This window comes from Vicugna pacos, chromosome 22, assembly GCF_048564905.1.
Source record: "Vicugna pacos chromosome 22, VicPac4, whole genome shotgun sequence".
Taxonomy (NCBI): Eukaryota; Metazoa; Chordata; class Mammalia; order Artiodactyla; family Camelidae; genus Vicugna; species Vicugna pacos.
Window position 1 is genome coordinate 8,089,443 of NC_133008.1, and position 27,517 is coordinate 8,116,959.

Genomic DNA, 27,517 nt, shown 5'->3' on the forward strand with positions numbered 1-27,517 from the left:
GGCCTTATTCTCAGGCAACTCTCCCCATTATCAGCAAAGACGCCCCTCAGCCGGCTCCAGGCCCACATCCTGCCAGCTCAGCAGCCCCACTAAGGACTTTCTTAATGGTTCCAGCAAAAGTCCCAGGACTGACACCCATTGGACCGACTTGGGTCGTGTGTCCATTGCCGACGCAGTCACTGGGTCTGACCCACCATCCTGAATCACACGCTCCCCTCTGGAGTGTGCGGTGGACAGTCAACTGGAAGATGGGCAGGGATACCTGACCACGGACATCCATATATCGGGCAGACAGTACTTGATGCCCCCTCCACGCCCAATGCCTCTGCTCCCTGACTCCCCCACATGACCCCACAGCTGTAGCCTCAGGAACCACTTCTGAAAATTCCAGGCCAGGCCAGCCCCTGGATGGAGAAATGGGGGTGCTAGAAAAGGAAGTGAAGAGGATGTGTGGTGTGCTGAGGTGACGCAGGACAGACCGGGCACCATCATTATCATCCCCATTTTACAACCGGAGACAAGAAAGGCCAACCAGTCTAAGTTCACATGGGGAGTAAGGTCTGTGCGGCTCAGGAAGAGCCAGTGTGGTGGGAGTGGCAGGCCCTGTGCCAGGGACAAGACCCGGGAAGTGCGGGGAGCATTGCAATGATGAGGGGGCAACTTTCGAAGGTGTGCCTTGGTAGCAACCTGCAGAGTGTAAAGAAGGCTCCATCAGCTGGTGCTGAAAAAGTCCTGAAACCTACATGTCAGCCTTGAAGTCTTCCCTGAGAGGTGTGGGGGAGCACAGAGCAGGAAGGTGGGTGTGGGAGGGAGGAGGGTGGGGCTGCCAGGAGGAAAGGGAAGGGGTTCTCGCTTTCTAAGCCTCCGTCCAGTCCCATTTTTATTCTCACAACATGTTATCAAAGAGGAGACTCAGAGAGGGAAAGTGTTTTACCCAAGGTCACACAGCAAGTGACCAGCTCCTGAGTCTGAATCCTCCCTCTTTCTTGTCTTTTACACTGTGGAGACCCAGAAGCCATTGGACCAGCCTCCCAGTGTGGGGGCCGGAGCTGGGAGCTTGAGATCTGGGAGTGGGAGAGACTTGAAGGGTGATCAGTGCTGGGAGTGGTAGACATGAAAGCCTGGTGGGAAGGCCTCCAAGGAGTCACCCAGCGCCCACCCACCAAGGCTGAGTGGGTTTCAGGTGGCTGATGGGAGGCAGGTTTGCAGAGGAGAGAGTGATCAGTGGTTACCCTGCTCCACCAGTTGAGGAAACAGGACTACAACGGGGCCACTAAATTTGGCAATTTAGGGGTCACTGGTGACCTTGGCCAGAACAGTTACAGGGACAATGCACGAAGGAAGAAACAGATTACAAATATACAAATTATAGAATGATGGTGATGTGGAGGGGAGAAGGGAGAAGACCAGAAGGAGTGGGCTCCAGGAACAGAAGCGGGGAACCTTCTTGCTCCCCTAAAAATAGAAAAAACTGGGCACGGGGCATATGGGGACTCTATGTACTATCTTTGTAATTTTTCTGTGAATTTCAAACTGTTCTAAAATTAAAAGTTTATTTAAAAATATAGATGGTAAAGAGGTAAGAGTGGGTGTGGCTGGAGTTTGTAGGTGGTTGAGGGGAGACAGGAATTTGAGGAAGGGAGCACATGCAGGTAGGACTCCTGTGTTTTGGATGTGAAACTGAGTGAGCACGGGGCTGGGGAGGGGGCTTCGGGTGGGGAAGTGGGAGGCATTCTGAGCTGGGACAAGTCAAGGGAAGCAGCAAGGGAATGAGACCTGCTACCCCTCCCAGGCACCCCTCAACCCCTCTTGGGGTCTCCTCTCTCCCCAGAATCCTACGGACTCTGCCTGGGATTTGCTCCACGTGGGGGCCATGAAGAAACTGCCAGTGCCAGGGGTCTGTGGGCATAGCGGGCGCAGAGTTCCCTAGGCTGGGGCCTGTGGAATGTTTTGAGTTTTTAGAGGTTCTGGCTACTCCAAAGCACTGGGACCCACTGCTGGGCATCAATGCCCACACTGCTGTCCTTCTCCTCTTGGCACAGCTGGTTACCCAACTCAGATCTCAGAGGCCCAGCCCGCCCGCCTCCCAGGTTGGACCAGCTAAAGTTTGCTCAGGTTCTGTCACCTCCTCTGGGAAGACAGGGGTGAGGGGCTTTGTAGGTGGTGTTGTAAAGGCTTCTGAGAGCTGCAGCGGGTTTCAGGGTCCCAGTTCAGACAGGAGCAGAGATGTTCCAGGAGCCCCTGGCAGTGGTATCCCCCTCCCTACAGGGGACTTCCCTGAGGCCCCCAGTGTCTTCTGTGCTCAGAGCTTTGGGAAATAAAGGTGCCAGGAGGCTGGCCCTGGAGTGTCCTTGGAGGAGCCCTGCCCTGGGAGTCTGGGGTTAGATGCTGCTTCCGGAAATCTACTTGGGATTCCTCTGGGAGGCCTGAGCCTTGAGAGAGAAGGCAAAGGATTTCCAAGGCTGGCCCCATCTGAGAGGGCTCAGGGAGTAGCTGGTAAGGGAGGGGTACTCACATGGGGCAGAAGCTGGAAATATTGGGGCAAGGGGCTGGATTGGATCTGGGAATGGCCTAGGAGGCAGGAATGGAAGGGTGTGGTTGGGATCAAGGATCAGAATGGGAACAGGATAGGCTGGACTGAGGAGGATGCAGCTAGGGATGGGGTCTGATGAATGGGTAGGGGGTGTGCAGTAAGTCTGGGGTTGGGAGTCGGGCTGGAGCTGGGATGGGAAAGAAATGGGCTGGATTTGGGGTGGGGATGAAGACGGCAGTGGACAGTGATGGAGATGGACTAGGAATGGGCCTTTCAGAGGTGGGAATGGGCAGCAGATGGGGGTTCCAGGGGTGGCTGGCACGGGAATTGGGTTGGGGCTGGAGGTTGGGATAGACCAGGGACGAGGGTGAGGCTGGGGCGGAGATAAATTAAGGACAGAGTGAGGCTGGACCGATTGTAATGAAGTGGACTTGGGATTGTGGCCGGGAGCTGGAAAAGAGAGGGATGAAGCAGAGCCTGGATAGAGGTTGGTGACGGGGCTGGGGAAGAGGGTGAGCAGAGGGTGAGTGCCTAGGCTGGGGACCCGGTAGGTGAGGACGTGGGAAGGATGGTCCCCGGGCGCAGGGAGTAGAACCGCCAGGGCGCGGCTCACAGGGGTTGGGGGTGAGGGGCGTGGGGGCGCCCCGGGGCAGGCCGGGAACGGGGGGGCGGGCCTCCCCCTGGGCCGGGCCGGGGCGGCGCTAGGACCGAGCGCGCGGAGGGAGCGAGCCGGGCGGAGCCAGCGCCCCCCGCCCCCCGCCGGCCGGCTCCCCTCCCCCGGCCGCTGGCTCGCTCGGCTCGCAACGCTGCAGAGGCTCCGAGGCGGCGGCGGCGGCGCGGCGACTCCCTCTTTCCCTCCCTCCTTCTCCGTCCGTCCGTCCGTCCGTCCGTGCGTCTGTCCGTTCGGCCTCGGTCCGGCCCGCAGCATGGCCGGCGTCAGCTTCAGCGGCCACCGCCTGGAGCTGCTGGCGGCGTACGAGGAGGTGATTCGGGAGGAGAGCGCGGCCGACTGGTGAGCCCCCCGCCCCCGCCCCCCGGCCCCTTTGTCCCCTCGCCGCCGCCGCCGCCGCGCCTTTGTCTCCACCCGGCCCCGCCGCCCCGCAGCCGGGAGGGAGGGGGAGACCCCGAAATGGTGCAGCGGCCCGGGAGGGCCAGGGAGGGGCTGCCTTTGTGCGCGCCGGGGGAGGGGCCGGGCCGGGCCAGGCGGGGCACCGGTGGGCCCCGAGCGCCCGGAGGCGGCCGCAGCCGCGCGGTGGGAGCGGTGGCCGGACGCGGGCTGGAGAGACGCGGGGTCCAGATGTGTTGCCCCGGTCCTCCTGGCCCTGCGTGGGCCCATTCCCCGCCCCCTCCCCTCTGCCCCGGGCCTGGGGGACAGGTGTGCACCGGGCAGCCAAGGGCACCTTCGCCACCTTCGAGCGGGCGAGGACCGGGCAGGGACGGGGCGGGGACCGAGCTAGCAGAGCCAGCGCAGCCTGCCCGGCCCAGCCCGGCCCGGCCACAGCACAAAGGAAAGCTAGGGCGGGGGAGGAGCGCAGCGGGCTGGGGGCCGGGGCGCCCCGCCCACCGGGGGGCCTCTCGGAGTTGGGGTGTGATGGAAAGACATTCGTTGCCACATGGCCACCGCCAAGTGATTCCTGTTCCTCTCAGGGGTCGAGGAGGAGGCAGAGATAAGCCCTCTCCCCGACCCGAAGGGGATTGCAAGAACTAGGCAGCTAGACTGGGACATGCCAAAGGGGCTGAACAGCCTGCCTAGGGGGCCAGGTGGGGTCCCTGGGATGAAGCCCCTAGGCACACCAGTATGGAGGGAGTTCCCAGAGAAGAATGAGAGGGTGAGTAGATCCACTGGGCCCCTAGCGCCATGGCTGGCCCAGTGGCAAGGGGCTCTCAGCTCCCCAGTGCAGAAGGAGCTGGGCTGCCCTGTGCCCTCCCAGCTGTTGTCTCCCCCTGAGCTGTGGGAGGGGATGGACTGACCACCTGGTCTGGGGCAGGAAGGCCAAGGGGCTCCACACTGCCCCATTCAGGAACCATCGTTCCCCCAAATACTCTTCTGGGGCAGGTGCCCGTGCTGTTCCTTAGGCTTCTTCCCCCCTTGGCAAATAGGAAACTGAGGCACAGAATGAAGGCAGGTCTGAGGGGCCTCACTTGGGCTGGCCTCACCCTCCTGCTGGGAGGGCAGTCGAGGAGGGACACTGACTTGGGGGCTGGAGGAAGGGACAAGATGGCTAGGCGTCCATGCCACAGTACTGCAGCACTGGCGGGCGGCCAGGCCTGGAGGGATGGACGAGGGAGACAGGCACGCTCTCTTGTCCTGCGGGTCAGTCACAGGAGAGGCCAACACCGGCTAACAGGCAGGCAGCCCACCCGTTGTCCCAGCCCTGCCCCAGAGGGACTGAGATCATGGGAGGAGCTCAGGGCAAGTGGCCCACTTGGCCTGGTGGAAGAATTGGCTTTGGGGTATGGGCTGTGCTTAGAGAGGCACACTCCACCTCAGAAGGGCCCCCTCGCCCTCCAATCTGAGGGTGCTGCCTACCACCACCCCATTTCCCCCTACCCTCCCAAAAGCAGAGCTCTGGTGGCCCAGTGCAGGGCCACACAACCACTGCTGGCCCACATGCTGCTCAGCAGAGGCCTGGGCTCCCACCAGCAGCATCCATGTGGCAAAATCGAGTTATTCATCACTGGTGTGCGTCACCCCCCCCCCAATCTGGGTTGTGTGTGGGACACACACACAGATGTACACAGGCACCCTCGAACATACACACATTTGCTCCCTCCCAAGGGCCCAGATAAGCATTTGGTAGAAAGGATGTGATGATCACATCCTGCAGGGGGACTCGGCACCTAGCACAGAGCCAGGGGTACAGTGGGTTCTCAAGACTCAGGGGCAGACCCCGCACTCTCAAGCCGGAGGAGGGTGTCTTGGGTAAAATTGCTTTCTGGGCAAAGGGAACTTGGTACTGCCTTGCCTTACATTCCCTCTGATTAGGGGCAGGGGTGGGAGGAGCTTACTCCTAGGTAATAGGGCCTCTGAAATGGACCACTGCCCATGTGCTGGGAGCAGGGGATCTAGGAAGTCAGGTTGTGTAGTCAGAAGAGCTAGTATTGTCCTGGATGTGACCTGGCTCACTGTGTGACCACACAGAAGTCTCTGCACCTCTCTGTTCCTCTTGAAAGGAGGAAAAGGGGATTGGGCTCAGCTATATTTGGGATCCCCAAGACTCTTCCAGTTCTAACATCCTGAAAGTGTGACTGTGTGATTGTCCTGAGGAACCCACCTGCCCTGAGCACCCCCATCCTCAGCTGACCCCAGCATCTCCCTGGAGCTGCTACTTTCCAGCTCCCACCTCACCCTAGTCCACTTTGTCTGGCCGAGATGGTTTCTCAGAGTTTGTGTCAATATCACAAACACCTCCTGGTGTTGCTTTGCGCTCTGTGTTGAAGGACTGAGTTAGATATCCCACCTTCACGAAGCTCTCGGTCCGGAGCAGCGTCTGCCTCCAGGGGTTGGAGGTGGTGAGACCCCCATCCTGATTCCTTGCAATTTCACCGCTCCTACCCACCCAGGCCCAGGCCACCTCAGATGTGTTTGAGAAGCACTGGTCTAGTGAGCTCCGGGGCAGGCTCAGGTACCTCTTTCCATCCCTGCTGGGGTGTGTTAAGCGCTCTGGGGAGGTGCAGCTCAGGGCAGGGCTTCCTGGGGAGCCGGCCTTGGAGCCTTGGGGGTGTCAGTCAAGGTGAGGCATGGGGTGGAGAAGCTAGTCTGGCCTTCCTGTGAAGGGAACCATGTATGCAAAGGCTCCAGTTTGGGGCGGGGTGATATCCAGAACTGTGCTGGGACTCAGGGAGCCAATCCAACGTGGCCCAAGTGTGTGTTATGGATAGGGAAGCCTGGCTGGAAAGGCAGGTGGGGCGGAGCTCAGGGTTGAAGGCCTGCTGAAACCTTTGAGCTATGGTTTCCCCCAGGTAAGGGCCATGGCTACAGCAGGGAAAGGTGGCTGGAGGTGGGTAGGGAAGGGGTGAGAATGGAAGGGGCAGGGCAGGTGTTCCATGGAGGAGCAAGGGTGCCTCAGAGAGCTTGGGAGAGGCTGACAAGTCACCCCAGGAAGGTGTGATGGCCAGAGTAGTGTCTGGGAACCAGGGTTTTGGAGTTCTGCCTCAGTTTCTCATCTGTGGAATAGAAAGGGGCAGACCCTGCTTCTCTAAAGGCCTTTTGTTCCCAGTGGTGGGTTAGGGCAGCCAGACAGGTGGTGGGACAGCTGTGTTGAGAAGCAGCTGCCAGGGCTGGGGCCCAGGCAACAGTTGGATCAAGAGCTCCCAGCCCCACAGCCCACCTGTGTCCCTTTCAGGAGGGAGTGATCCCGAGACGCTGGGGGCTGGGGGGCCATTTGGCTGTGGCAGTGACTTGTGCTGACCTCATGGGGCTGGGCCTGGGCCAGGTCCTCCTTCCGCCCTCCTCCCTCTTTGCTTTCCTCCCTCCTTCCTTTCTTCCCTCCTCCCTCCTCCCTCTCTCCCTTTCTCCTCCCTCCTCCCTTCCTCTCTCCTTCCCTCCCCCTTCTCTTCCTCTCTCTCCCTCCTTCATTTTCTCTTCAGCCATCGTTTCTCTCCTTTCTCTTCTCTTTCTTTTTCATCTCTCTCTCTTCTCCCTCCCTCTTTCTCTTCTGTGTCTCCCGGGGATAGCGGTGCTCCTTCCTCTCCTCCTAGCCCCTTGCCTCGCCAGTAGGGAAAGGGGAGCTTAGGGGAGGGGCTGAGCCTCCTGTGCCTCCAGAACAAGGCCTTTCTTCCCAACTCCAAGCCTGTCCTCTGAGTGGGTCCTCCGGAGGAGACAGCTCTGTCTTCCCTTCTGTGAAATGGATGCTGTGCCACAGCTGCCTGTGGAGAACAAACTAGGAAGGAGGAGGAGGAAGGAGGAAGGCTGCTAGGTCAGCTCTCCACTGAAGCTGAGAGGGAAGGAGAGGCCAGCAGTCCTAGGAGGCCAGAACCTCAGCTAGGGTGGAGGTAGCTTAGAGCTGGAAGAGCTGGAGAGCACTGCCATCCAGGGGCCAGAGTCCAGCCAAGAGTGACCATGGTGACCTCATCCCCATTTCAGAGAGGCGGAGATCAAGGCTGAGGGCGTGTCCTCGGGGTCCTTTGTGTTCAGGAGAATGTGGCTGGGGTGGGCCAGTCCCGTGCCAATTGCCAGGTTGCCATGGTAACTGGGGGATGCCCAGAGCTGAGCAGCACCAGGTTCTCTCTCCCCACCCTCCTTGCTGTAGGGGGAGGGGTGGTGGGTACCAAGGCACGCACCAGGTAGGTTCCTGGCAACGGCCAATGGGGGATGAGGAGCTGTAGCCAGGGAACGGTAACCAAGGAACCGTCGCCTTGGAATCTCCATCTCACGCCACTGGCTGGGTTGCAGGCTGCTAGGGCCAGGGCTCCAAGGATACAACACATGGGCCCGCTGGAAGCAAGTGACTGGGCAGCGATTTCTTCTCCCCCATTGCCTGCTTCCCACCTGACCCAGGCCTCCCTCTATCGGATCCCAGACTGTCCCCCACTGGGCTCCAGCCAGACACCGTGCTTAGCCCTGTTGTTATGGCGACAAGGCTCAAGTGTTGGGCTGGAAACCCCCTCTTGTCCTGCCCCCTCTGTGTCCCTCCTACCCCCCAGAGCCATCTCCACCCAAAATTGGCTGCCTGGCCTCTGTCAGTTCTCCGAACCACCCCTCCCTCTCCCCAGGGCTCTGTACACATACGAGGATGGCTCAGATGACCTCAAGCTTGCAGCATCAGGAGGTAAGAATTCCAGCCATTCCTTCGCCTTCCTCTCCGCCCCCTCCTCTGGTTGTTTCTTCCCCACCCAGTTGTTTTCTTCCCCACCCGCCTGGCTCCAGGCCACTTCCCTCCCTGCTGCATCCAGCCAACCCACACTTGTCTGGCGAGTGTCCTCCTCTGGTCATCCCTAAGGTCCCCAGGGTGGGAAGGGAGGGAGATTTGTTTCCTGTTTGATTATGAGAAGACTGCGCCTCAGAGAGGGAGAGAGAGAGAGTGACTTGCCCAGAGTCACATAGCTGGGTGGGAAGGGGCTGGGCAAGGGTGGCCCAGATCACCCCACTGTCTCCAGAGCCCAAAAAAGCTTTATTTTACCTCACTGGGCGCTAGCACCACATGAGACATAATGTGTGAAGAACAAACACTTCCTCAGTCCTACCCCAAATCAGGTCCTAGGGGATTCAGAGGCAAAGCTCACACCTACCTGCTGCCTCTTTCACACCAACACAGAACTCTGGGACTTCCAGATCTCTGGTGGTGCCTGCCGAGCCCGAGAGAAGTCTTTGCTTCAGGCTTCAGGCTCTTTGTGGGGGAGGGGTTCAGGAGCCAGGGCCTGACACCCTCCTGATTCCCCCAGATGGGGGCTTGCAGGAGCTCTCGGGCCACTTTGAGAACCAGAAGGTGATGTATGGCTTCTGCAGCGTCAAGGACTCCCAAGCTGCTCTGCCGAAATACGTGCTCATCAACTGGGTATGCAGCCTGGGGCTGGGGAAGGGAGTCGAAGGCTCCCCGGAACCGTCACCCTCCACCCCGCTCCACCCACTGACAGTGCTGGAGAGAACCCCACTGGCCCAGGGAGGAGAGCTGGGGGGCTTCAGCCTGCCGCCAGCTCTTGTCCTTTCCTGACCCCTTCTTTGCTGGGTACTTTGCAGGTTGGCGAAGATGTGCCCGATGCCCGCAAGTGCGCTTGTGCCAGCCACGTGGCTAAGGTGGCCGAGTTCTTCCAGGTGCGAGTGGGGTCGGCGCTCGCAGGGGTGGCGCCAGGCCAGGGTCTGTGTGCTGGGGGTGCGATGGGAGGGAGCCCTGCTGCCTGAGCACACCTTCTTCCTGCTGCAGGGCGTCGACGTGATCGTGAACGCCAGCAGCGTGGAGGACATAGACGCGGGCGCCATCGGGCAGCGGCTCTCCAACGGGCTGGCGCGGCTCTCCAGCCCGGTGCTGCACCGCCTGCGGCTGCGGGAGGACGAGAACGCCGAGCCGGTGGTCAGTGTGCGCCCGCGACAGGCTGGCCCTGCCCGCGGCTCGGCGCCCTGTCCCTCTTGGTCCTCACCCTTCGTGTGTGGGGGCTCCCGAGCCCGCGGCCTGGGGGCTTCGCTCACGCCGGGCCTCTTGACCCTACAGGGCACCACCTATCAGAAGACTGACGCAGCTGTGGAAATGAAGCGGATTAACCGCGAGCAGTTCTGGGAACAGGCCAAGGTGTGGACGCCGACCCCGGCCTGTAGGCTGAGCTGTGCCTCCGTGTCCCGACCCTGGGGGTAGCGCTGGCTTCTCTCCCTCAGTCCCTCCCTCCAACAGTGCGGCCCATCCCACGGGCTCCCCGCATGGAACAGCAAGCGCTTTTGGCCTTAACGCCCTAGGGCTCACCCCTGACTTCTCAGAACCCTGGGGTGGGGTGGGGTGGGGTGGGCTGGAGCGGCGGGGCGGGCCCCCAGCTCAGGGCCTACCCTGCCTTGGCACGGGGCGGGGGTTGCAGAAGGAGGAAGAGCTGAGGAAGGAGGAGGAGCGGAAGAAGGCCCTGGATGAGAGACTGAGGTTTGAGCAAGAGCGGATGGAGCAGGAGCGACAGGAGCAGGAGGAGCGGGAGCGGCGCTACCGAGAGCGGGAGCAGCAGATCGAGGAGCACAGGTGCGCGCAGCAGCCGGCGCGGCCCGGGCTCCAGGCCCCGCACTCTCCCGCCCTAAGCGGGTGCCCGCCGCTTTCTCATTCCAGGCGGAAACAGCAGACTTTAGAAGCCGAGGAGGCCAAGAGGCGGTTGAAGGAGCAGTCTATCTTTGTAAGTCCTTTGCCAGGGCTCCCTGGTCAGGGAAATGAGGATGGTCCCTGTGCTCCTGGCCTCTAGGGGGAAGAGGGGGTGGGGGTCAGCGTCTAAGGGGCAGAGCTGGGCATTCTGGCTCCTGCCGCGTGGGTGTGGGGTGCCCTGCAGGGGCAGGCCTGCCACCGCCTCCTGTGGAGCTGTCTTACCTGCCTGTGAGAGGACACCTCCTTGGAGAAGTTTATACTCCAGACTGAAAGATAAAATCTTCCTTGACCCAGACCCTCACTGACAAGGCACTCTGTGCCCCTTCCCAGCAAGGCCTAAGGGGCTCAGGGTGGATGGATTAGACCCACTTCTTGCATTTATGGGGTTCGAGGCCTGGTCCCCACAACGAGAACACTGCAGAGCTACTGAATGAATCTGGGCTGGTGCTCTGAGCATCTGTGCACACGTATGTGTAGTGTCTCCTTCAGAGCAGGCCCTTGTCCCGGGTTGCTGTCTGAACCTCCAAACGTTGGGATGGCCCATAAGGTCCTCGTGGGTTGACCCTTGCAAAATCACAGTGGAGTCAAATCTTCATGCTTTGAATTGAATTTTATATTTGAGAAATAGCTGAGGTCATTCAGGGCTGAGCATGGGACAGTTTAGGACAAGAGGTGGGCAGTCCTGGTCTGGATTGGGACTGGACAGCTGTTGGGCCGTGGGGACTCAGACAGGTGCCAGGGTCACACCTGCAGGTGGTATGGCAGGGCAGCCCTGCAGGCACTGGCATTGAGTGGCTGTCATAGGTCATTCCAGTCACATCAGCCCCTGAGGGGTGGAGAGGACGTGTGGTTAGTAAGCTCCAGCCTCAATCATTCATTCAACAAACACTTGCCACCTGCCATGTGTCAGGTGTCAGAAACATGGTGGGGAACAAGAAGAGTAAGGCCCTTTTAAAATTAATTGATGAATTAGCTTATTTTTAATTGTGGCAAAATGGACATCAGGTAAAATGTACCGTCTTAACCATTTTAAAGTGGGTAGTTTGGTGGCATTAAGTATATTTATATGATACAACCATCACCACTGTTTATCTCCAGAATCCTTCTCATCTTCCCATACTGAACCTCTGTACCCAAGAAACAGTAACTCCCCATTGCCCCCTCCCCCAGCGCCTGGCTACAACCTTTCTGCTTTCTGTCTTTATGACTATGATTCTTCTAAATACCTCATATGAGTGGAATCATGCAATTATTCTATCTTTTGTGACTGCTTTATTTCACTTAGCATAGTATCTTCAAACTTCAGCCATGTGTCAGGATGTCTTTCCTTATGAAAGCCATTTTACTATTCCATTGTATGTGTGTACCACATTTTGTTTATCCATTCACTGCAAGGTCTTTTTAGAAAAGCTTATTATTTTCACAGAAAATTGTACACAGGCACACAAAAGTAGGAAGAATAGTTTGGTGAATCCCCTGAACTGGTCACTCATCTTCACCAATGACCAACGTTTCAGGCAAAGGCTTAAAGTCTTACATCATTTCTTTATAGTCTCAGATGACCCTTCAAGTGTGGCTCATGTGACAAGTGACAGTAGGTGTTCTAGCAGGTCACTATGGTGGCCCTACAACTTCAGGTCCAATAAGGAAGGTCCCACATAAGGAACTTTGGAATTTAGAACCATAAAATGCTTTCTCTTGGCTTAAGGAGCTATCTGCTTTCTCTCTTCTGATAAGAATTGCATTCTTTATCTGAGTTCCCTTTTTGCCTGGGCTGCCTGGAAGCTTCCATTTATCTGAAGATGTACAATAGCAATGCCATTGACATTTATGGTTAGTGTCTTGATCTCTATCTCCTACTCCTCAGCTCTCATTTCTTTCAGTGCTTTTCACATTGCTGGTGTGTAAGATTTTTGTGGTCAGCTGCTTACAGTTTTCTTTTCGAAAGAGGCAGAAGAACCTAGCGAGGTCATACTAGGCAGGGGCAGAGTAACAGCAAAGGCTGGTGTGATGTACATTTTTGAGGAAGGCAAGGAGCCCAACTGGAGCCCACTGGGAAATTTGGGAAGAGAAAGCAAGGTCAGAGAAGGAGTTTCCACTTCATTCTGGAAGACATAAGTGGTACTTGCGGTGACAGCCTTCTTGAGGCTTTTGGTGTGATGAGTTCAGTGAGTAGACAGGTACGAACTGAACCTTGGGCTGCTCACACACACATACATGCGTTCTCATCCCATATCCCCCACAGAGGGTGGGGAGATGATCCAGAAAAAGGAAGTTATGACACGGTGTAATCTGTGTGTATGCCCGGAACACCTAATGGGGACCCAGAGAAAGAAATGACCTGAATGGGCCAGGGCAGTGCCCAAGCTCAGGCTGGAAGCAGGGGGAGTTGGACCCAGGGTGGGGGTTGGGCACTTGGGAAAAGAGATCCATCTCCCCTGCTAAGGCACGGAGGAGAGAAACGGTACACATGTTCTAGGAACTGCGACTCCATTGTGCTGAGGACTTTATGTCTACATCTCACAGGGTGTGGGCAAGTCAGGGCCAGAGGGGACTCTTAGGAGGGGTCATGGGCTACATCAGGTAGGGGAAGGGGAATGTGGGCCAAGCAAGGGGCCCCACCGACTTCAGTCCTGGGGTTGCAGTCTCAAAACAGAGTAAAGTGGACAGGTGCAGGGCACTAGGGAGCACTGGGGACTGGCGAGCCGGACAGCACAGGCCTCATGTAAGAGCAGCTGCAGTTCTGCTTTGGGGCACCCAGGCCCGTGTTGCCAGGGCTTCTGGCATTTCAAGAGAAACTGGAGATCCTGATTTCAGTAAGAAACCTCCTGATTTGGGGGGGGGGCAGGGGAGGTAATTAGGTATTTATTTATTTTTTAAATGGAAGTACTGGGGATTGAACCCAGAATCTTGTGCATGTTGGACACACCCTCTACCACTGAGCTATACCCTCCGCACCACAGAAACCTCCCTGATTTTAAGTGGTGGTGACCAATTAACATTTTGGAAAGGTCCTTTCAGGGTCTGTAGAATAGAAATGCAAAAAAGAGCAAGGAGACTGGGGACTTGTGAAGAAGCTTCAGTTGTGATACTGACATCCAGGCAGCAGTGATCAGGGCGCGGTTGGCCAGGTGCTGGGGTAGGAGGGTCAAGAAAAGTTAGCTACAAAGTAGGGAGCGCCCCTGGATGACCCTGGGTGCCTGGTTGGATGTGGGGGCGAAGGAGCAGGATGAGCTGAAATGGGTGCCCAGGGACCCGTCCGGACCAGAGGTGAGGTGGCTGAGGGCCTTGCTCAGAGAGAAGGTGCTGTGTGACTGGGCGGTGAAGGTGGTGCCAGGTCGTGGGGGAAACGTGGAGGCTGTGAGAAAGCCAAGAGCTCCTGTGGGAGTAGGGTGCTTCGACCACCGTCCCTTTGGTTTCCAGGGTGACCAGCGGGATGAGGAGGAAGAGACCCAGATGAAGAAGTCAGAATCGGAGGTAGAGGTGAGAGCTGGGGGGACAGGACAGCTGAGGTGGGCAGCGCTGTCTCAGTCAGGCCTGGCCTGGCCCTGACCCTTTCCTTATGTCCCCAGGAGGCAGCAGCCATCATTGCCCAGCGACCTGATAACCCACGGGAGTTCTTTAAGCAGCAGGAAAGAGTCGCATCGGCTTCCGCAGGCAGCTGCGATGTGCCCTCACCCTTCAACCACCGACCAGGTAGTCCCAGCTCCCACCCTCACCCAACCCCAACTCCTCCAGTTTTGGCCTTGAGCCCCTTTGGGACCTGTCTAGGAAGGAAAGCCTTGCCCAAGGAAGGACCCCTTGGAGAAGGCAAGGCTGATTGTCAAGTGTGCTTCCACCCACTGCCTCCAGGTGGCAGGGCTGAGGGGCTCAGATGGGGTCAGTGTTGGGCCTGGGCTGAGCAATGGGTAGTGCTGGGGGGCCATCCGGGCAGCTCTGACAGGGGCTAAGGCATCTCCCTGGCTGCAGGGAGTGGCCCTGCCCCGGTGGAACTAGATCTTGTCTGAAGGGCTGTACGTGCATGTGGGATGGGCTCTCGCCCTGGCCCTGAGCGGGTGCAGCCTGCAGCCCATACCCAGGGTTCCCTGTTTGGATTCTCTCTGTGTAGCTCCCACCTCTCCCTGAAGCAACCTTCCACTCCCTGTCTGCTGATCTGAGCGTTTGCCCCTTCTGTGTGCTTGGCTCTGTGCTGGGGCTCCGAGGGTGGGGCAGGCTGTCCCCAGGCATGTGCTGCTCAGAGGCTGGCTGCATTGTGGTGTGTCAGGCTCTCTGCTGTGCGTGGCTCTTGCTGGTGGGAGTCATCTGATGGCTTGAGGCTCTGGCCCAGCTTGGCTGAATATGTGCTCTGGCTGAAGGCAGCTTGAACATCCAGGGCCAGCCCTGGGGGTGGGTGAGGCCTCATGGCGGGTGGGGGAGACTGACCCTCTCTTGTGCTCTGTCTCTCTCTCTCTGTCTGTCTCTTTTGGCAGGTCGTCCGTACTGCCCTTTCATAAAGGCATCGGACAGTGGGCCTTCCTCCTCCTCCTCTTCCTCCTCCTCCCCTCCACGGACTCCCTTTCCCTATATCACCTGTCACCGCACCCCAAACCTCTCTTCCTCCCTCCCATGTAGGTAGCAGCCCCAGGCCTCCACGGGGGGGTAAGGAGGGCCCCGCTTCCCAGCAGCCCCCCTGCCCTCACTCCCCCAGCCTGAACGCTGATCTCTGGTGTTTGTGCCCAGAGCAGGTACCGCCTGCCTCTCTCCCTTGGCCCTCAAGGTGCTCTGGCCCTTAGGGGCCTGGCTTACACGGTTTGGAGCTGTGGTCTGGCCCCTGGGGGGCCTGGGGAGCTCCCAGCCCCCACCCAGACTCCAGAGAGGAGGTGCTGGCCAGGCCCCGAGGTGGACAGTCCTGGTCCCACCTGGCTCCCTGACCCTCACTGACCAGCCTGGGGGTTTGTTCCATAGGCAGCCACCTGGACAGCCACCGGAGGATGGCGCCCACCCCCATCCCTGCCCGGAGCCCATCTGACTCCAGCACGGCCTCCACGCCCGTCGCTGAGCGGATCGAGCGGGCCCTGGATGAGGTCACATCTTCGCAACCTCCACCACTGCCACCACCACTCCCACCAGCCCAAGGTGAGTGAGGGGCCCTCGTCTCTGGGCTGGGACACCAAGTGGCTATGGTAACGACCCCCCAGGGATCTGGGCCACCCCTCACCTAGACTGCGCTGCCCTGGAAGTGGCTGTGACAGGGAGGTCAAACCTGCCCTCGCTGAACCTCAGTGTCTCTCCCTGGAGTGGGGATTGGGCCTTCCTCCCGGGCAACTGAGTGGTTTAAAGACACTAGGTAGATGGGCAGTGGGGGCCAGTGGGTGCTAGAAGGCACTCTGCGTGGAAGTCTTGGTAGAGGTCTTTCCTGGAGGTTGCCAGTTCCTCGGTGGGTGGCAAAGTACTGTCGAGGGTGGCTGTCCAGGGCCCCCAGCCTTCCTGGGAGCTGATCACATGTCTCCTCCATCTGGGCTGTGACAGAGACCCAGGAGCCCAGCCCTGGCCTGGACAGTGAAGAGCCCAGCAAGGAAGCCAGAGCAGCAGCCTCGGAGGCCTGGGCCGGCGGCCCCGAGGAGGAGCCCCCTCAGGCAGCAGAGCCCCCCCAGGCCCAGGGCAGCCCCACGGAGGACTTGATGTTCATGGTGTCTACAGAGCAGGCTGCCCTGGCTGCCCCTCTAGAACCGGCCGGGGCTGGAGCCTCAACCACCGACACCCCAGCAGCTGGTGCCACTGAAACCGACACTGCCGCTGCTGACACCGCTGTTGCCAACGCCATCACCCCTGCCGCTGCCAGCCTCATTGACCTATGGCCTGGCAACGGGGAAGGGGCCTCCGCGCCCCAGGCTGAGCCTAGGGCCCCCACACCACCCTCGGGTGCCGAGGTCACTCTGGCGGAGGTGCCCCTGCTGGACGAGGTGGCTCGGGAGCCGCTGCCACCAACAGGTGAAGGCAGTGCCAACCTTCTCAATTTTGATGAGCTGCCTGAGCCGCCTGCCACTTTCTGTGACCCAGAGGAGGAAGTAGAAGGGGAGCCCTTGGCTGCCCCCCAGGCTCCAATTCTGCCCTCAGCTCTAGAGGAGCTGGATCAGGAGCCTGAGCTGGAGCCGGAGCCGGAGCCCCACCTGCTGACCAATGGCGAGACCACCCAGAAGGAGGGGACCCAGGTGGGGCTGGGGCTGCTTGGTGGGAGGGGAAATAGTCAGGGCTGGAGCAGGGGGCTGACCCTGCCTTCCTCAGGCTTACGGAAGTACCTTCTCCCCTTTCCCTGTGACCCATATTGTTGGGGGGGTAAGCTCTGTATCATTTCCCATCCCTGAGGCCGGCTCTGCTTTTATTCCCAAGACGGGCATCTGTGTTTCCCTAGCAACCACTGATGGAATCACAGGTTGTCAAGGAAACGGTGCTCAGGCCTGGTAGGTCAGCCCTAGTCCTGCTGGGTGGGTCCCAGTGACATGGAACTTTTCTCCTGCAGGCCAGTGAGGGGTACTTCAGCCAATCACAGGAGGAAGAGTTTGCCCAATCGGAAGAGCCCTGCGCAAAGGCTCCGCCTCCTGTGTTCTACAACAAGCCTCCAGGTAGTGCTGGGATGGGTGATGGGGAGGAATTTGGGTCACGGTGCTGTGTTCAAGTGTAGACAGCCTCACAGCACACAGTTGGCACAGCTCCCTGGGGTTGAGGGGACACAGGCATGGATCTGCTGGGCCATCTCCTTAACTTCCCTCCCTTCCCCACACCGCAGAAATCGACATCACCTGCTGGGATGCAGACCCAGTACCAGAAGAGGAGGAGGGCTTCGAGGGTGGCGACTAGCAGTGGTGCCTGCCCTCAGGCTGCCCTCGCCAAGGCCGCCCACCTGCGCCGGCCTCTGGCCAGACGGCCCGCAGTGCCTGCACTCGCAGCAGCTCCGCCTGGCACCCACTCTGGATTCCGGCCCTGGCCGAGGACTTGGCCGCTTCCCTACCCACAGGGCCCGACTTTTACAGCTTTTCTCTTTTTTTTTTAAAGTTGATAGGAGACTTGTACAGTTGACTGGTTTTCCTCCCGTTGGTAGTTGAGACGCTGTTGCAAATTCCACCCCTTCCCGCCCGGTCCAGATTGTAGCTTAGTCCTCCCTGCTCACTCAGTTGGCCGGGGTGGAGGCCTCACCCTGCTTGGGGCCTGGCGTTGGGGGGAGCTCTGGTGGGAAAATGTTCCCCCCACCTCTTTTCCTAGTTTTCTGTTTCTTGGAAAAATATCACTTTGTATTCTCTGTCCAGGGCTTCAGATATTTTGCACGAATTTTAAAACATGGCAATAAATGGCTCGTGGGCTCTGGCTCCCTGGGACCCCTCCCCTCCCCAGCCTTCTCTTGGCCCCTCCCCACCTGGCCTGAAGGAAGTAGCAGGCCCAGCTGGGGCCCCTCAGCTTCCCGGCCCTTTCCTGCCCCCTCCTGCTGGGCAGGTCCCAGGCTGGAGGCCCTAGGTATGATTCAGGTCAGGGCTATGGGTGGCCCCTCTCCACCTCCTCCCTCTTTGCTTGGGTTCCTTTTTCACGTTCAGTAACTGTTTTTTGGAAAGCACAAACTTCTGTAACAGGTCGTGCTCATGTCTGTTAATAAAGAAATCCAGATCCCTTCAGGCCTGCTGCTCCGGGCCTCCAGGGGCTGATCTGGGGTGGGCCGCCTGCCCTGACCCCATTCCCAAGTCTTCCCACCTCCAAGGATGCAGAGGGCACCTCATCATGACTTCATGGGCAAGGAAGGTGAGGTCTGAAGCTCCCGAGGTTACTAGCCTCTGGTTTGAAGCAGGCAGACCTCAGGCTTAGTCCTGCGCCCTCTGGCCAGTTTGTAGCTGAAAGGTGCATTTAGGTAAGGTCCCGCCAAGGCCGGGCAGGCCTGGCCACTAGAACCTTGGGCGCAAGCAGTGGGTGCCCCCTCCGCTTGTACCAAACCAGATCACACACCTTTATTATCCTCAAAATGTAACAAACGGGGTAAGAAATCCCTCCCTCCCCACCCCCCCCACCCCCCACAGTCCAAGGGAAGCATTTAAAAAGCCCCGCAATCAGGCCAGGAGTCTGCAGGTGGGGCCCGGGACGCCGGGCGCCCCTCTATACGGCTGTAGTCCTCCCGAACAAGGGGATGGAGACCGGCAGGCGCCAAGCTCCGTGCTCCAGTGGCTCTCGGCTGCTGAGCTCCGAGTCGGTCCAGCTGGGGAAGACCCGGCGGCCGCGGTCTGCCTGCAGGCAGAGCGCAGGGCAGGGCGGTGCGGGCCGTGGGGCGCTGGGCAGGTGCAGCGCCGACGTGTAGCCCCGATCCAGGAAGAGCGGCTTGTAACTGGGCGGCGGCTGCTCCTGTTTCTCCGCACTGTCGCGGCGGCTCAGAAAGGGCGTGACGATCTTGCGGTAGAGGCCGCGCGTGTCGGTGAGCACCTCGCTGTAGGGCGGCGGCGGCTCGGCCATCAGCACCGCCTCTTCGTAGCACGGTGGCTTGGACATGTCCGATTCCGCTGCGAAGTAGGAAGCGGTCTCAGGGCGTGAGGCCACCTGTCCCCAACCTCCCTCAGAGACCTTGGTCAGTCGCCAACCCCAGACCCAGCCCGATTCCTCCCGGGTTTTCAAGGAGGCCCTCCGCTGGAAGCCTCGCGGGTCAGCAGCGAGTCCGCCGCCCGCCGAGGCCTCCCCGACCCCAGTGGCCCAGGCCGCCTCCTGGCGGAGGTGGGTACTTACCTTGGCGCGGGTAGCTCCAGGGCCGCGGCGGCACGGAGAGGTGCGGCGGCGGCGGGTGCGGAAGCGCGTGGTGGTGTGCGTGCGGGTGCGTGTGAGGTTGCGCAGGCCCGTGGTGCAGCAGCGGGTGCACGTGTACGTGCTGATGGGTGTGCGCCGGCGCCTCGAGGCGGCCTCGCTGCGGTGGTGGTGGCGGTGGCAGGCCCGGAGGGCTCCCGGCCAGGCTGCCCTCAAGCTCCAGGGGCTCCAGCTCGAGGGCGCGCAGGTTCTGCTCACGCAGTCGCTCCTCCTGGCGCCGTTTGAGGCGGCGGCGCAGGAAGCTGCAGAAGCAGCAGAGTAGGACGATAAGACCCCAGATGAGCCAGAAACCAGCAAAGCACGTGAGGAACGTGTAGGTGCCCTGGGACATAACCATGGCGGCGGCGCGGGCGGCGGGTCCTCGGCTCCTTCACTGGACAATGGGCTCCTCTACGTGGCCCCGGGCCCGCGCCACGCTCCCAGGCGCCGCCAGTGTCACTCGGGGCCCTGCGGCCAGGGGCTGCCCGCAGCGGGGCTCAAGTCGTGCGCGCGCCGGCGGGGGGCAGCAGAAGCAGCTCCCGTTCTTTCCCATGGCGCCGGCAGGCGCGCTGGCGGGCCTCACCCGGGGCCGCGCGGGACCTGTGGGACAGACACAGGACGCGGTGAAGGAGCGAAGCAGCCCCCGGCGACTTCCCTGCCTGAGCGGGTGCCCTGTGCAATCCTGGGGAAGCCTCCTCTGCGAAACCCCCGCACTCCGTGGAACCCCCGCACTCCGTGGGGGCCAGGTGACGTCATCGAGGGGATGACGTCACGCCTCGAGGTTTCCCCGGTAGGGTTTTCCCGGATCTGAGCCCGGGCTGCCGCTGCCGCCGCCGCCTCCCAGCCGAGGTTACTCTAGTCCGGCCAGCAGGGGGCGCGCGAAGGCCGGACTCGGCCTCAGTCTGCACGGGAGCTTCTCCATCCGCATCCCCGAGGGACCGAGGACCTCAGCTCCGAAAGGGCCTGATAGGCCCATAGGCAGACTCCCAGGGCTCTGAAGAGGAGCCAGAGCGCGGTTGCTTTGCGGCGAGGAGGGCCCCACAAGCAGCCCGCCGGCTCCCAGCTTCAGCCCTGTACATACACACCGGCCAGCCCCTGGCGCCCCAGGTCTTGTACCCACTCCCACCCCTGGCTGCCCAAAGCGTGGAACATTACGGTCCGCACGGCGGCCTCCTGGTTGTCGCCGCTCTTGAAGCGGGAACTCGAATGGGTGGTTCCCGCAGCTACTGCGTGCCCCCGGCCTGCCTTTGTCTGCGCTGAACGCGCCATGAGCGTGGGCTGTTCCTTCTTTCCCTTTCCTCTAGGCGCCTCCGCCCGCTTAATCTCAGCTCCGTCTCTGCTTCCCGAGCCTCCTACCCATGCGCAGCCCCACTCGGCCCTGCCCTTCTAGCTCCAGGCCGCTGTGCCCTTCCCCCAGTTCCTTTCCCTCTGCAGTGTCAGAAAACTAGCTGAAGTCATCGGTACCACCTGGTCCCGCATCACTCCAGATGGGCACCTCTAGTCCCACCTCCTCCTCTCCACAGCCAGGGTTGAGAGGGGAACCTTGCCTCCTAAGAAGTATGTAGGAGGGAGCCCTGACTGCGGAGGGGCCGTGGCAGGCAACTGTTCACCACCCCCTCAGAACAGAAATGAGCCCTTCTTGAATTCCTTATACCCAGAGGCTTTCACATACAACCCTTTGGGGTAACTGGAATTATTCTTGTTTTATGGGTTTTACACAATTAGTTGTATGGATGGCAGGCAGCAGTGCCATAATATGACCACAAGCCTGGCCACAGAACCCTAGCCTGGCGTGGGAGAGTGCTGCTGCTTGCGCTACCCTGGGGGCCTCTTCCAGGAGCGCCATGGGCCCCCATGCTCAGCATGCCCAACCAAGGCACACATGCATTCAGCTTTGGGAGCCACAATGGGCCTGAGCCCCATGCTGGGGACTCCACATTAAGCTTCCACTGGTCTGAGAGCAAGCTGGGGGGAAGCCAGGCCATACTGGCCACCCCACAGTTCTCCCCAGATGGCTCCTGTCTGACTCCATGGCTACTTTGTGCCATGTGCCACTTGGTGCCCATGCCAGTCCCTTTCTCCTGGGCCGGAGTTCCAGAACAGACAATGGCAGGAACAATAGCTCCACCCGCCCCCTCGACAACCCCACCATGAGGCTGCCATGGCGACGCAGCCCAGATAAAAACACGATGCTGCCAGTCACTGGGAGTTAATTAAATCCAGTGTTCTCCTTTTCCTGAGCCCACAGGAATTTTCAGGAATGCTCTGAGGAAGCTGGCACGAACTAGGGGGCTTCTTGGCAAGGAAGGAACAGCTCTGGGTCAGAAAAGCACTTCTGGGGCTGGAAGTGATGGAGTTTAGCTGAATGAGAAATACAAATACCTGCCAAGTACTGTCTACTGTGTGAGGACTCATTCAAGGCCCCTTCCCTGCAGAATCTTATATAATCTTCAACACTACCTTCTCACTGAGGGTCGTGCCCATCTGATGGAGAGACAGGCTCAGAGAGGGAAATGACTTGCCTTGGGTCACACAGCTAATAAAGGATTTATCTGAGTCTGAATCTAAAGTCTTATGTTGAAACATTTTCCCCTAAGGGACAAGTGAGACGTAAATAAATGCAGGTGAGTGCTCAGTATGGGAGGACCTGGCAGCCATGGGGACCTGGGGCAGGCTGGCCAGCTTGTAGCCAAAACACACCGTCCTGCTCCTTCCCCTCAAAGTCCTAGTGCTTCTAGCGACCAGCTCTCAGCTTAAGAGTAAAAGGCCATAGGGTAAAGGAGAGATGGAATGGCAGCTCTGGGGTTAACAGGGAACAAAGGACAGGGACTGTGCCCAGAGGGGTCTGGCTCAGCTGGCTGGGCATTACAGCAGGCTGGGGCAGGCCACCCCCAAGACCTACAGGGTGCCACTGTCACCTCTCAGCCTGTCTCATCATCTATCAAATGGGCAAGACCCCCAGTGAGAAGGCGGTGTTGAAGATCACATAAGATTCTGCATGAAGGGGCCGAGATCAAGGCCTGACACGCAGTAGACAGTCCTTGGCAGATGTTCTTATTCCTAATTCAGCTAAACTCCAGTCAGGAGGCAGGAACCATTGCTGCATTTTACAGACTAGGCCACTGTGGGTCTGAGAGAGGAAGTCTGCCTAAGGCCTCACAGCTGAGCTGGCCCTCTGACCCCCATGCTGGCTCTGGTGCCCACTTTGGGTGGGGGTCGGGGGGTGATGACACTCCCTCCTGGGCTGCTGCTTCACCCTGGTGCTCCAGCAGGTCCAGAGGGCAGGAATCCTGCCTGAGCCTCCCTCCTGCCCTGAGTGTGGTCCACAGGAGTCATCAGTAACATCTCATCTAACCCACACAGCAGGTGCCCAATATATAAACATCAAGGGATTCATTCAGACCTTTCCAAGTGTTTCTCCTAGCCAGGCCAAGCTTCTCAAAGCCTTTTCTGTCCCTTTACCCCTCCACACCCCGTGCACGCTCCTGCCAGGGTCCGGGGAGCCCTTCCGAAGCAGACCCTGCTTGTTGCTCACAGCCCCTCGCCTTCCCCATCCCCTGCAGACACACTTCTGGTCCCCAGCAAGCTCCACCTCCAGCTGTGTGCTAGGAGTGGTGCCTTCAGCAGGACTCATCCTTAAGTCGGCCAGTTTATGATTTGTTTTCTGTTTCCTCTTTCTCTTTTCTTGCTTCTTGCGGGTTATCTAGACATGTTTCAGGCCTTCTTGGTTTATTTGTGGAGTTTGTGAGTGTATCACTTTGCAGGGTTTTCTCAGGCCACACACCCGCTGGGAGCACAGCAGGGGGACAGGAGTGAGAGCTGGGGGGTGAGTTTCTTAACCTCCGTGTTGCCTCAGTTTCCTCATTGGTGACCACAGGGAAGAGTGAGCTGACCCACGCAAAGGGTCTGGAGATGCCTGACAAACATGAACACTGCAGACCGCAGCTCAAGAGCTGGGGGTGCAGAGATGCGTGTCCCTGAGGCGCCCTCCGCCCCAGGACTGGCTGCCACAGAGTTCTCTCAGTCACCCTATGAACTAACTAGGTGAGCATTCTGTCCGTTTGACAGGTGAGAACACTTGGCTCAAAGAGACTAAATGACTCCCAAGGTCACACAAACCTTTTAGTCTAGGGCTGGTGCACTGCTCTGGGGGCCTCCCACATCGCTCCTCTGCATGAAGAACCCTGGCACCAAAGCCTTAGATCCCAAAGATCTGCTGCTGGGCCTTTTATCTCAGCAAAAGGCCTGCCGTTTACTCCAGCTGCCACATCCTGTTGTTTTGAACCCTCAGTGCAGTGTGTCTTTATCTGTCCACTTCCTTGGCTTAGCCAGGTCACCGTGGCCTCACACCTGGGCCCCTGTTACCATGCTTGTCACCACTCTCTACTTCCACTGTTCTGTGCAGCCTAGCACTCTCCGCATCGCCCGTTTCCCCCAGGCCCTCCCCTGAACCCAGATGCAACACAGTCTTGCTGCCCTTGCTACTCAGCCTCGTGGCCTCGCCTGTCTCCCCCCTAGACACATCAGCCTCCGGCTAACTCACCCCCCAGGGCTGGATGAGAAGCCCAGCGACATCATTCACAGTGTTCTGCAGTGGCCTGTGTCCAACACGAGAGGCTGCATCTGTCTTGATCATCTGCTCAAGTATGTAGTAGCTAAAAAGCCACTTGTTGAGGGAGCAACTCGGAGGTGTCCAGTTACCTGTCTGGTCTTTTAGCTGTAAGGACAGGGAACACCTCAAGTGTTGGGTCAGCATCTAAGTCATTCCTGGGAAATGTTGGCCATTCACCAAAATGTCACTGAGAAAGACCAGCTCTCAGCTCTCAGCCTTCCCAGGGAGGTTTTAAGAGATCTGAGGACCCATCCAGCCATGTGAATAAAAGGAAAAGCCTACGTGGAGACATCTCCAGGGGTTCTGGAGTAGACAGAGGGAATCCCAGGTAACAGGGGCTCTGGGTCACACAAGGAAGCCCTGGACGTGAGGCCAGAGCTGCTGGTTAAGTGAAGGGACAGGAATTCAGAGCAGGGGACAGAGGAGAGAGGGAGGAGAGAGGGAGGAGAGCGTGGCGTGTGGAATGAGGGGAGGGGAGGAGAAGGTGACTGCTCACGTGTTCCGCATGCCCTGAACACACCAGGCCTTCGCTAACCTCTTTAGAATCATTCTCCCAGAGGGAGAGGATGCCATCCCTACTCTGCAGGCAGGAGCTGAGGCCGCTCAGGCCCACATGGCTGGGTGCCTGTGAAGGCCAGGTGACTGCAAAGCCTGCTGTCCCAGCAGGAAGGGCATTTCAGGGAGGCACTGGTGACATTTTTACACTCCTCCCACACCAAGACAGATGAACTGAAGCCAGACGGAGATGATGGGAACTGTCCCAGCTGCCACAGTCAGCCAGGCTTGGAGCTGGCCAGAACCTCCTTTCCAGCTTAGCCAAAGTACTGACTTGGCACCCTCACCTACAGGTAGTGTATCTGTGACCCAACCTTGGCACCAAGCCAGGAAGGCAGGGCTCGGGAAACTGCAAACACGACAACTGAGACTGGGGCCCTAGTGGGTCAGTGTCTAATGGACTCAGATCTGCCCCTCTAAGGGAGCCTGGTGAACAGGCAGAGCACTGAGTAGGGAGCCCTGGGTTCAAATCCTGGTTCTGTCCTGACCGAGCTGTGTAACCCCATCCCGGCCGTCCCCCACGCCTGAGCTGAAGTTTCTTCACCTGTCAGGCTGAGATGATGAGACCTGCCTGGCAGTGCCAAGGGAGGAGCAAAACTGGTGGGGAATGTGAAAATACTTCAAGCCCAGCATACACAGCTGCAGGTGACAGGCCAAATGCCGGCCCCTTGCAGCCTCAAGAGGCTCAAATGTGAAAACCAGCCCCCGGTGCTACATCTGCACAAGCCTGGAGATGGTCCAGCAAAAACTGCCATCACTCTCCTATGGACCAGAGGTCTCCGCCTCGTGACTCTCAGGTAGGACACAGTTCATGGACATGTTTGGTTGGCCCATAATCATTTTTTAAAAAATACTATGATTAGTTGCCAACATTTAAAAACCAAGAGATTTTACATAAAAGTCTGGGTTTTTGGCTCACCTTGAAAATGGGACAACCTGGTCATACTAAGTTCACCTTCTCACATGGCGACACAGACTGCGCCCTGGTCGACCTGGGCCCTGGAAGCATTTGGGTAGCAACCCCTGAGCTAAATGGAGCATCCACAGGGCCCAGCACTGCAATGGGCCCATCATTGCTAAATTCCTCCTGCTACAGCCAGGGCTGCAAGGTGATCAGGCCACAGAGCCTACGAACCAAGGAAGAGGGCCTTGGGGGCTTCCCAGGGGACTGAGGTAGCCGTACTGCTGAGCCTCCCCCAGAGGGAGGAAATGGAGGGAGGGAGGGAGGCAGCAGAGCAGTGGCACAGTCCTATAGAGCATTTGGCTGATTTTGCTGGAAGGAGACAAGGTGTACCAAGGCCTAAAAAACAGAGGGGATTTCCTCCCTGGAGGACTGTGGTTAAGAACGCTCCTCTAGAAGGCTCTACAGTTCTGCCTGGGTCACAAGAGACGGTATGTAGCAAGCAGAGAGGGGCCAGGCCAGCAGAGAAACCTGCACTGGAAACTAAGCTCCACCACTTAACAGGTTGTGTGACCTTGGGCAAGTCACTTTACCTCCCTGAGCCTGGAGTCTCCACCTCTAAAACGGGGCTAATAAACTTACCTTGCATAATTGGTGTAAGGACCAGGAGATAGTGGATGCAGAGCACTGAACACAGGTCTCAAGAAGAACAGGAACAGAACGAAAGGAGCCTGTGAGTAATTCCAAAGGCACTCCTGCCTGCGGAGACTCAGGCCTGACTTAGGACACCACTCATCTAAGGGCATCTTATGCCAAGGCCTCCAAGGGTAATGGTTACCTCTGGTACCCAGGACACCTCCCTGGATGGGAAAGGAAACCCAAGGGTGGTTGTGGTCACTGGGATATTGGGTCCAAGGCCTGTGGTCGGGGCTGGCATCTGCTGAGTCAGGCCCAGGAAAGCTGGCAGGAGGGCCATTTCTCTCCCCAGCATACCCACTGAGGGGAGGCTGGGAGGGGAGCCAGAGGTCATTTCCTCTGACTCAGCGGCCATTCTCCTCCCAGAGGAGCTCCCCTGGAGGACAGGGCATCTCCATGTGGCGCTGGCCTGCCCGCCGGCCAACCTGCATGCCACTCAGCACAGTCTGGGCTTTGTGCTCAGACAAGAAAGGGACACTTGTGATTCAGACAATGGGCCGGGGCGCTCCCATCTGGCCTGGGCTCCAGCTTCCCTGGGTCAGCTGTGTCCTTCCCTCTGCTTCTGCCCACGCTGCTCCCACCCATCCCTGGAGAATGGAGGCTTGGGAAGAGGAGCAGAGACCCGCCGCGGGCCCAGGCCGCGGTTTGGCACATGTCTGGCCATAAAGAGGAGGATGCGAGCTTCTTTCCTCTCCCGGGTAGGAAACATCGCCTCTGGGGCATCCAACTCGGGTCAGGTCATTTCGCAGGCGGGGGTTGGGGGTGGGGGGGTGGCAGCTCACAGACCCCAGACCCATGCCTCCTCCTCCCCACCGCAAGCCCAGGGTGGGCCGCCCCCACGTTTGCAGCCACCCCAAGAGCCCTGCTGCGACTACTGCAGCCACGTGGGAGCCAGCTCGTGCCCACGGGGCCGCTCGCCCCCCACCCCCACCCTCGACGGCTGTGGAGGCAGGCACACCTAGACAGACCAGAAGGGCGAAGTTTCCCTCACCGGGCGAGTGAGTGTCCCCACACCCCGTCTCCCACTGCGCCCCCGGGCTGCCGCCCCTCGTGGGGTGGGGGAGGGGGAGGGGGCGTCGCCGCCCCGCAGCCGCGTTGCCGGGGAGCGCAACCCAGTTGCTGTGGCAACCGTTTCCAAGCGAACCGGTGGCGGCTCGCTCCCCGCTCCAGCTCCTTCGCTCACTGGCGCCCTCCCTCTCCCTCCCTCTCTCCCTCCCTCTGGTGTGGCCTGGGGGAGGGGCTGGCCGGGGCGGGGGTCCGGGGCAGCGACCCGGGGCCAGGGCGCGGAGCCGCCCGCGGGGAGGGGCTCAGCCCCGGGACCATCTTCCGCCCGCGCTCCGGGACCGCCCGGCCGGCCGCCGCGGTACTCACGGGCCCAGGCATCCTCCTCGAGCTCGTCCTCCTGGCTCGGGGCGAGCAGCGCGGGCCCCGCGGACAGAGCCCCCGACTCGGGGGAAGCGGCGGCGGCCCCAGGGAGCTGACTGTGGCAGCGAAGGCGGCTCCGAGCGCTGGGCTGGAGCCGCGGGGCGCGCGCACGGGCACGTACACGGCGCGTACCGAGCCCGGCGTGCGCGCGCGCGCGGCAGCCAGCATAGGGCCCCCACCCCCTGCCACTCGTTGCTGAGGAGGCTGTCCCGGGAGCGAAAGGCGGAGGACCCAGCACC

The 27,517-nt window shown here is 59.5% G+C and overlaps 2 protein-coding genes across 9 annotated transcripts; one reads left to right on the top strand and one right to left on the bottom strand.

The window, feature by feature from the left end:
• The first annotated feature begins 3,286 nt into the window (after positions 1 to 3,286).
• On the top strand, positions 3,287 to 17,582 carry DBN1 (drebrin 1). The gene is made up of 14 exons (XM_031689326.2): positions 3,287 to 3,545; positions 8,249 to 8,304; positions 8,918 to 9,030; positions 9,213 to 9,287; positions 9,397 to 9,543; positions 9,682 to 9,759; positions 10,037 to 10,188; positions 10,273 to 10,336; positions 13,726 to 13,785; positions 13,875 to 13,998; positions 15,247 to 15,417; positions 15,811 to 16,493; positions 16,802 to 16,904; positions 17,069 to 17,582. Exons 1-14 carry the CDS (start codon positions 3,460 to 3,462, stop codon positions 17,137 to 17,139), a joined length of 1,983 nt encoding a protein of 660 aa, XP_031545186.1. The 5' UTR covers positions 3,287 to 3,459; the 3' UTR covers positions 17,140 to 17,582.
• Positions 17,583 to 18,247: 665 nt separating this feature from the next.
• PRR7 (proline rich 7, synaptic) lies at positions 18,248 to 27,385 on the bottom strand. Of its 8 annotated transcripts, none has more exons than XM_072947155.1 (5): positions 26,845 to 27,026; positions 25,800 to 25,856; positions 23,633 to 23,806; positions 19,036 to 19,689; positions 18,248 to 18,815 (listed from the first exon to the last, which is right to left on the bottom strand). In XM_072947155.1, the coding sequence occupies exons 4-5, from the start codon at positions 19,445 to 19,447 to the stop codon at positions 18,418 to 18,420; spliced, it is 810 nt and encodes a 269-aa protein (XP_072803256.1). In that variant the 5' UTR covers positions 19,448 to 19,689; positions 23,633 to 23,806; positions 25,800 to 25,856; positions 26,845 to 27,026; the 3' UTR covers positions 18,248 to 18,417. The 8 variants fall into 8 exon arrangements, with proteins under 8 accessions (XP_072803256.1, XP_072803259.1, XP_072803260.1 ...); XM_072947158.1 differs by having other exon boundaries at positions 26,812 to 27,026; XM_072947159.1 differs by lacking the exons at positions 25,800 to 25,856; positions 26,845 to 27,026 and adding an exon at positions 27,225 to 27,385.
• Positions 27,386 to 27,517: the final 132 nt, after the last annotated feature.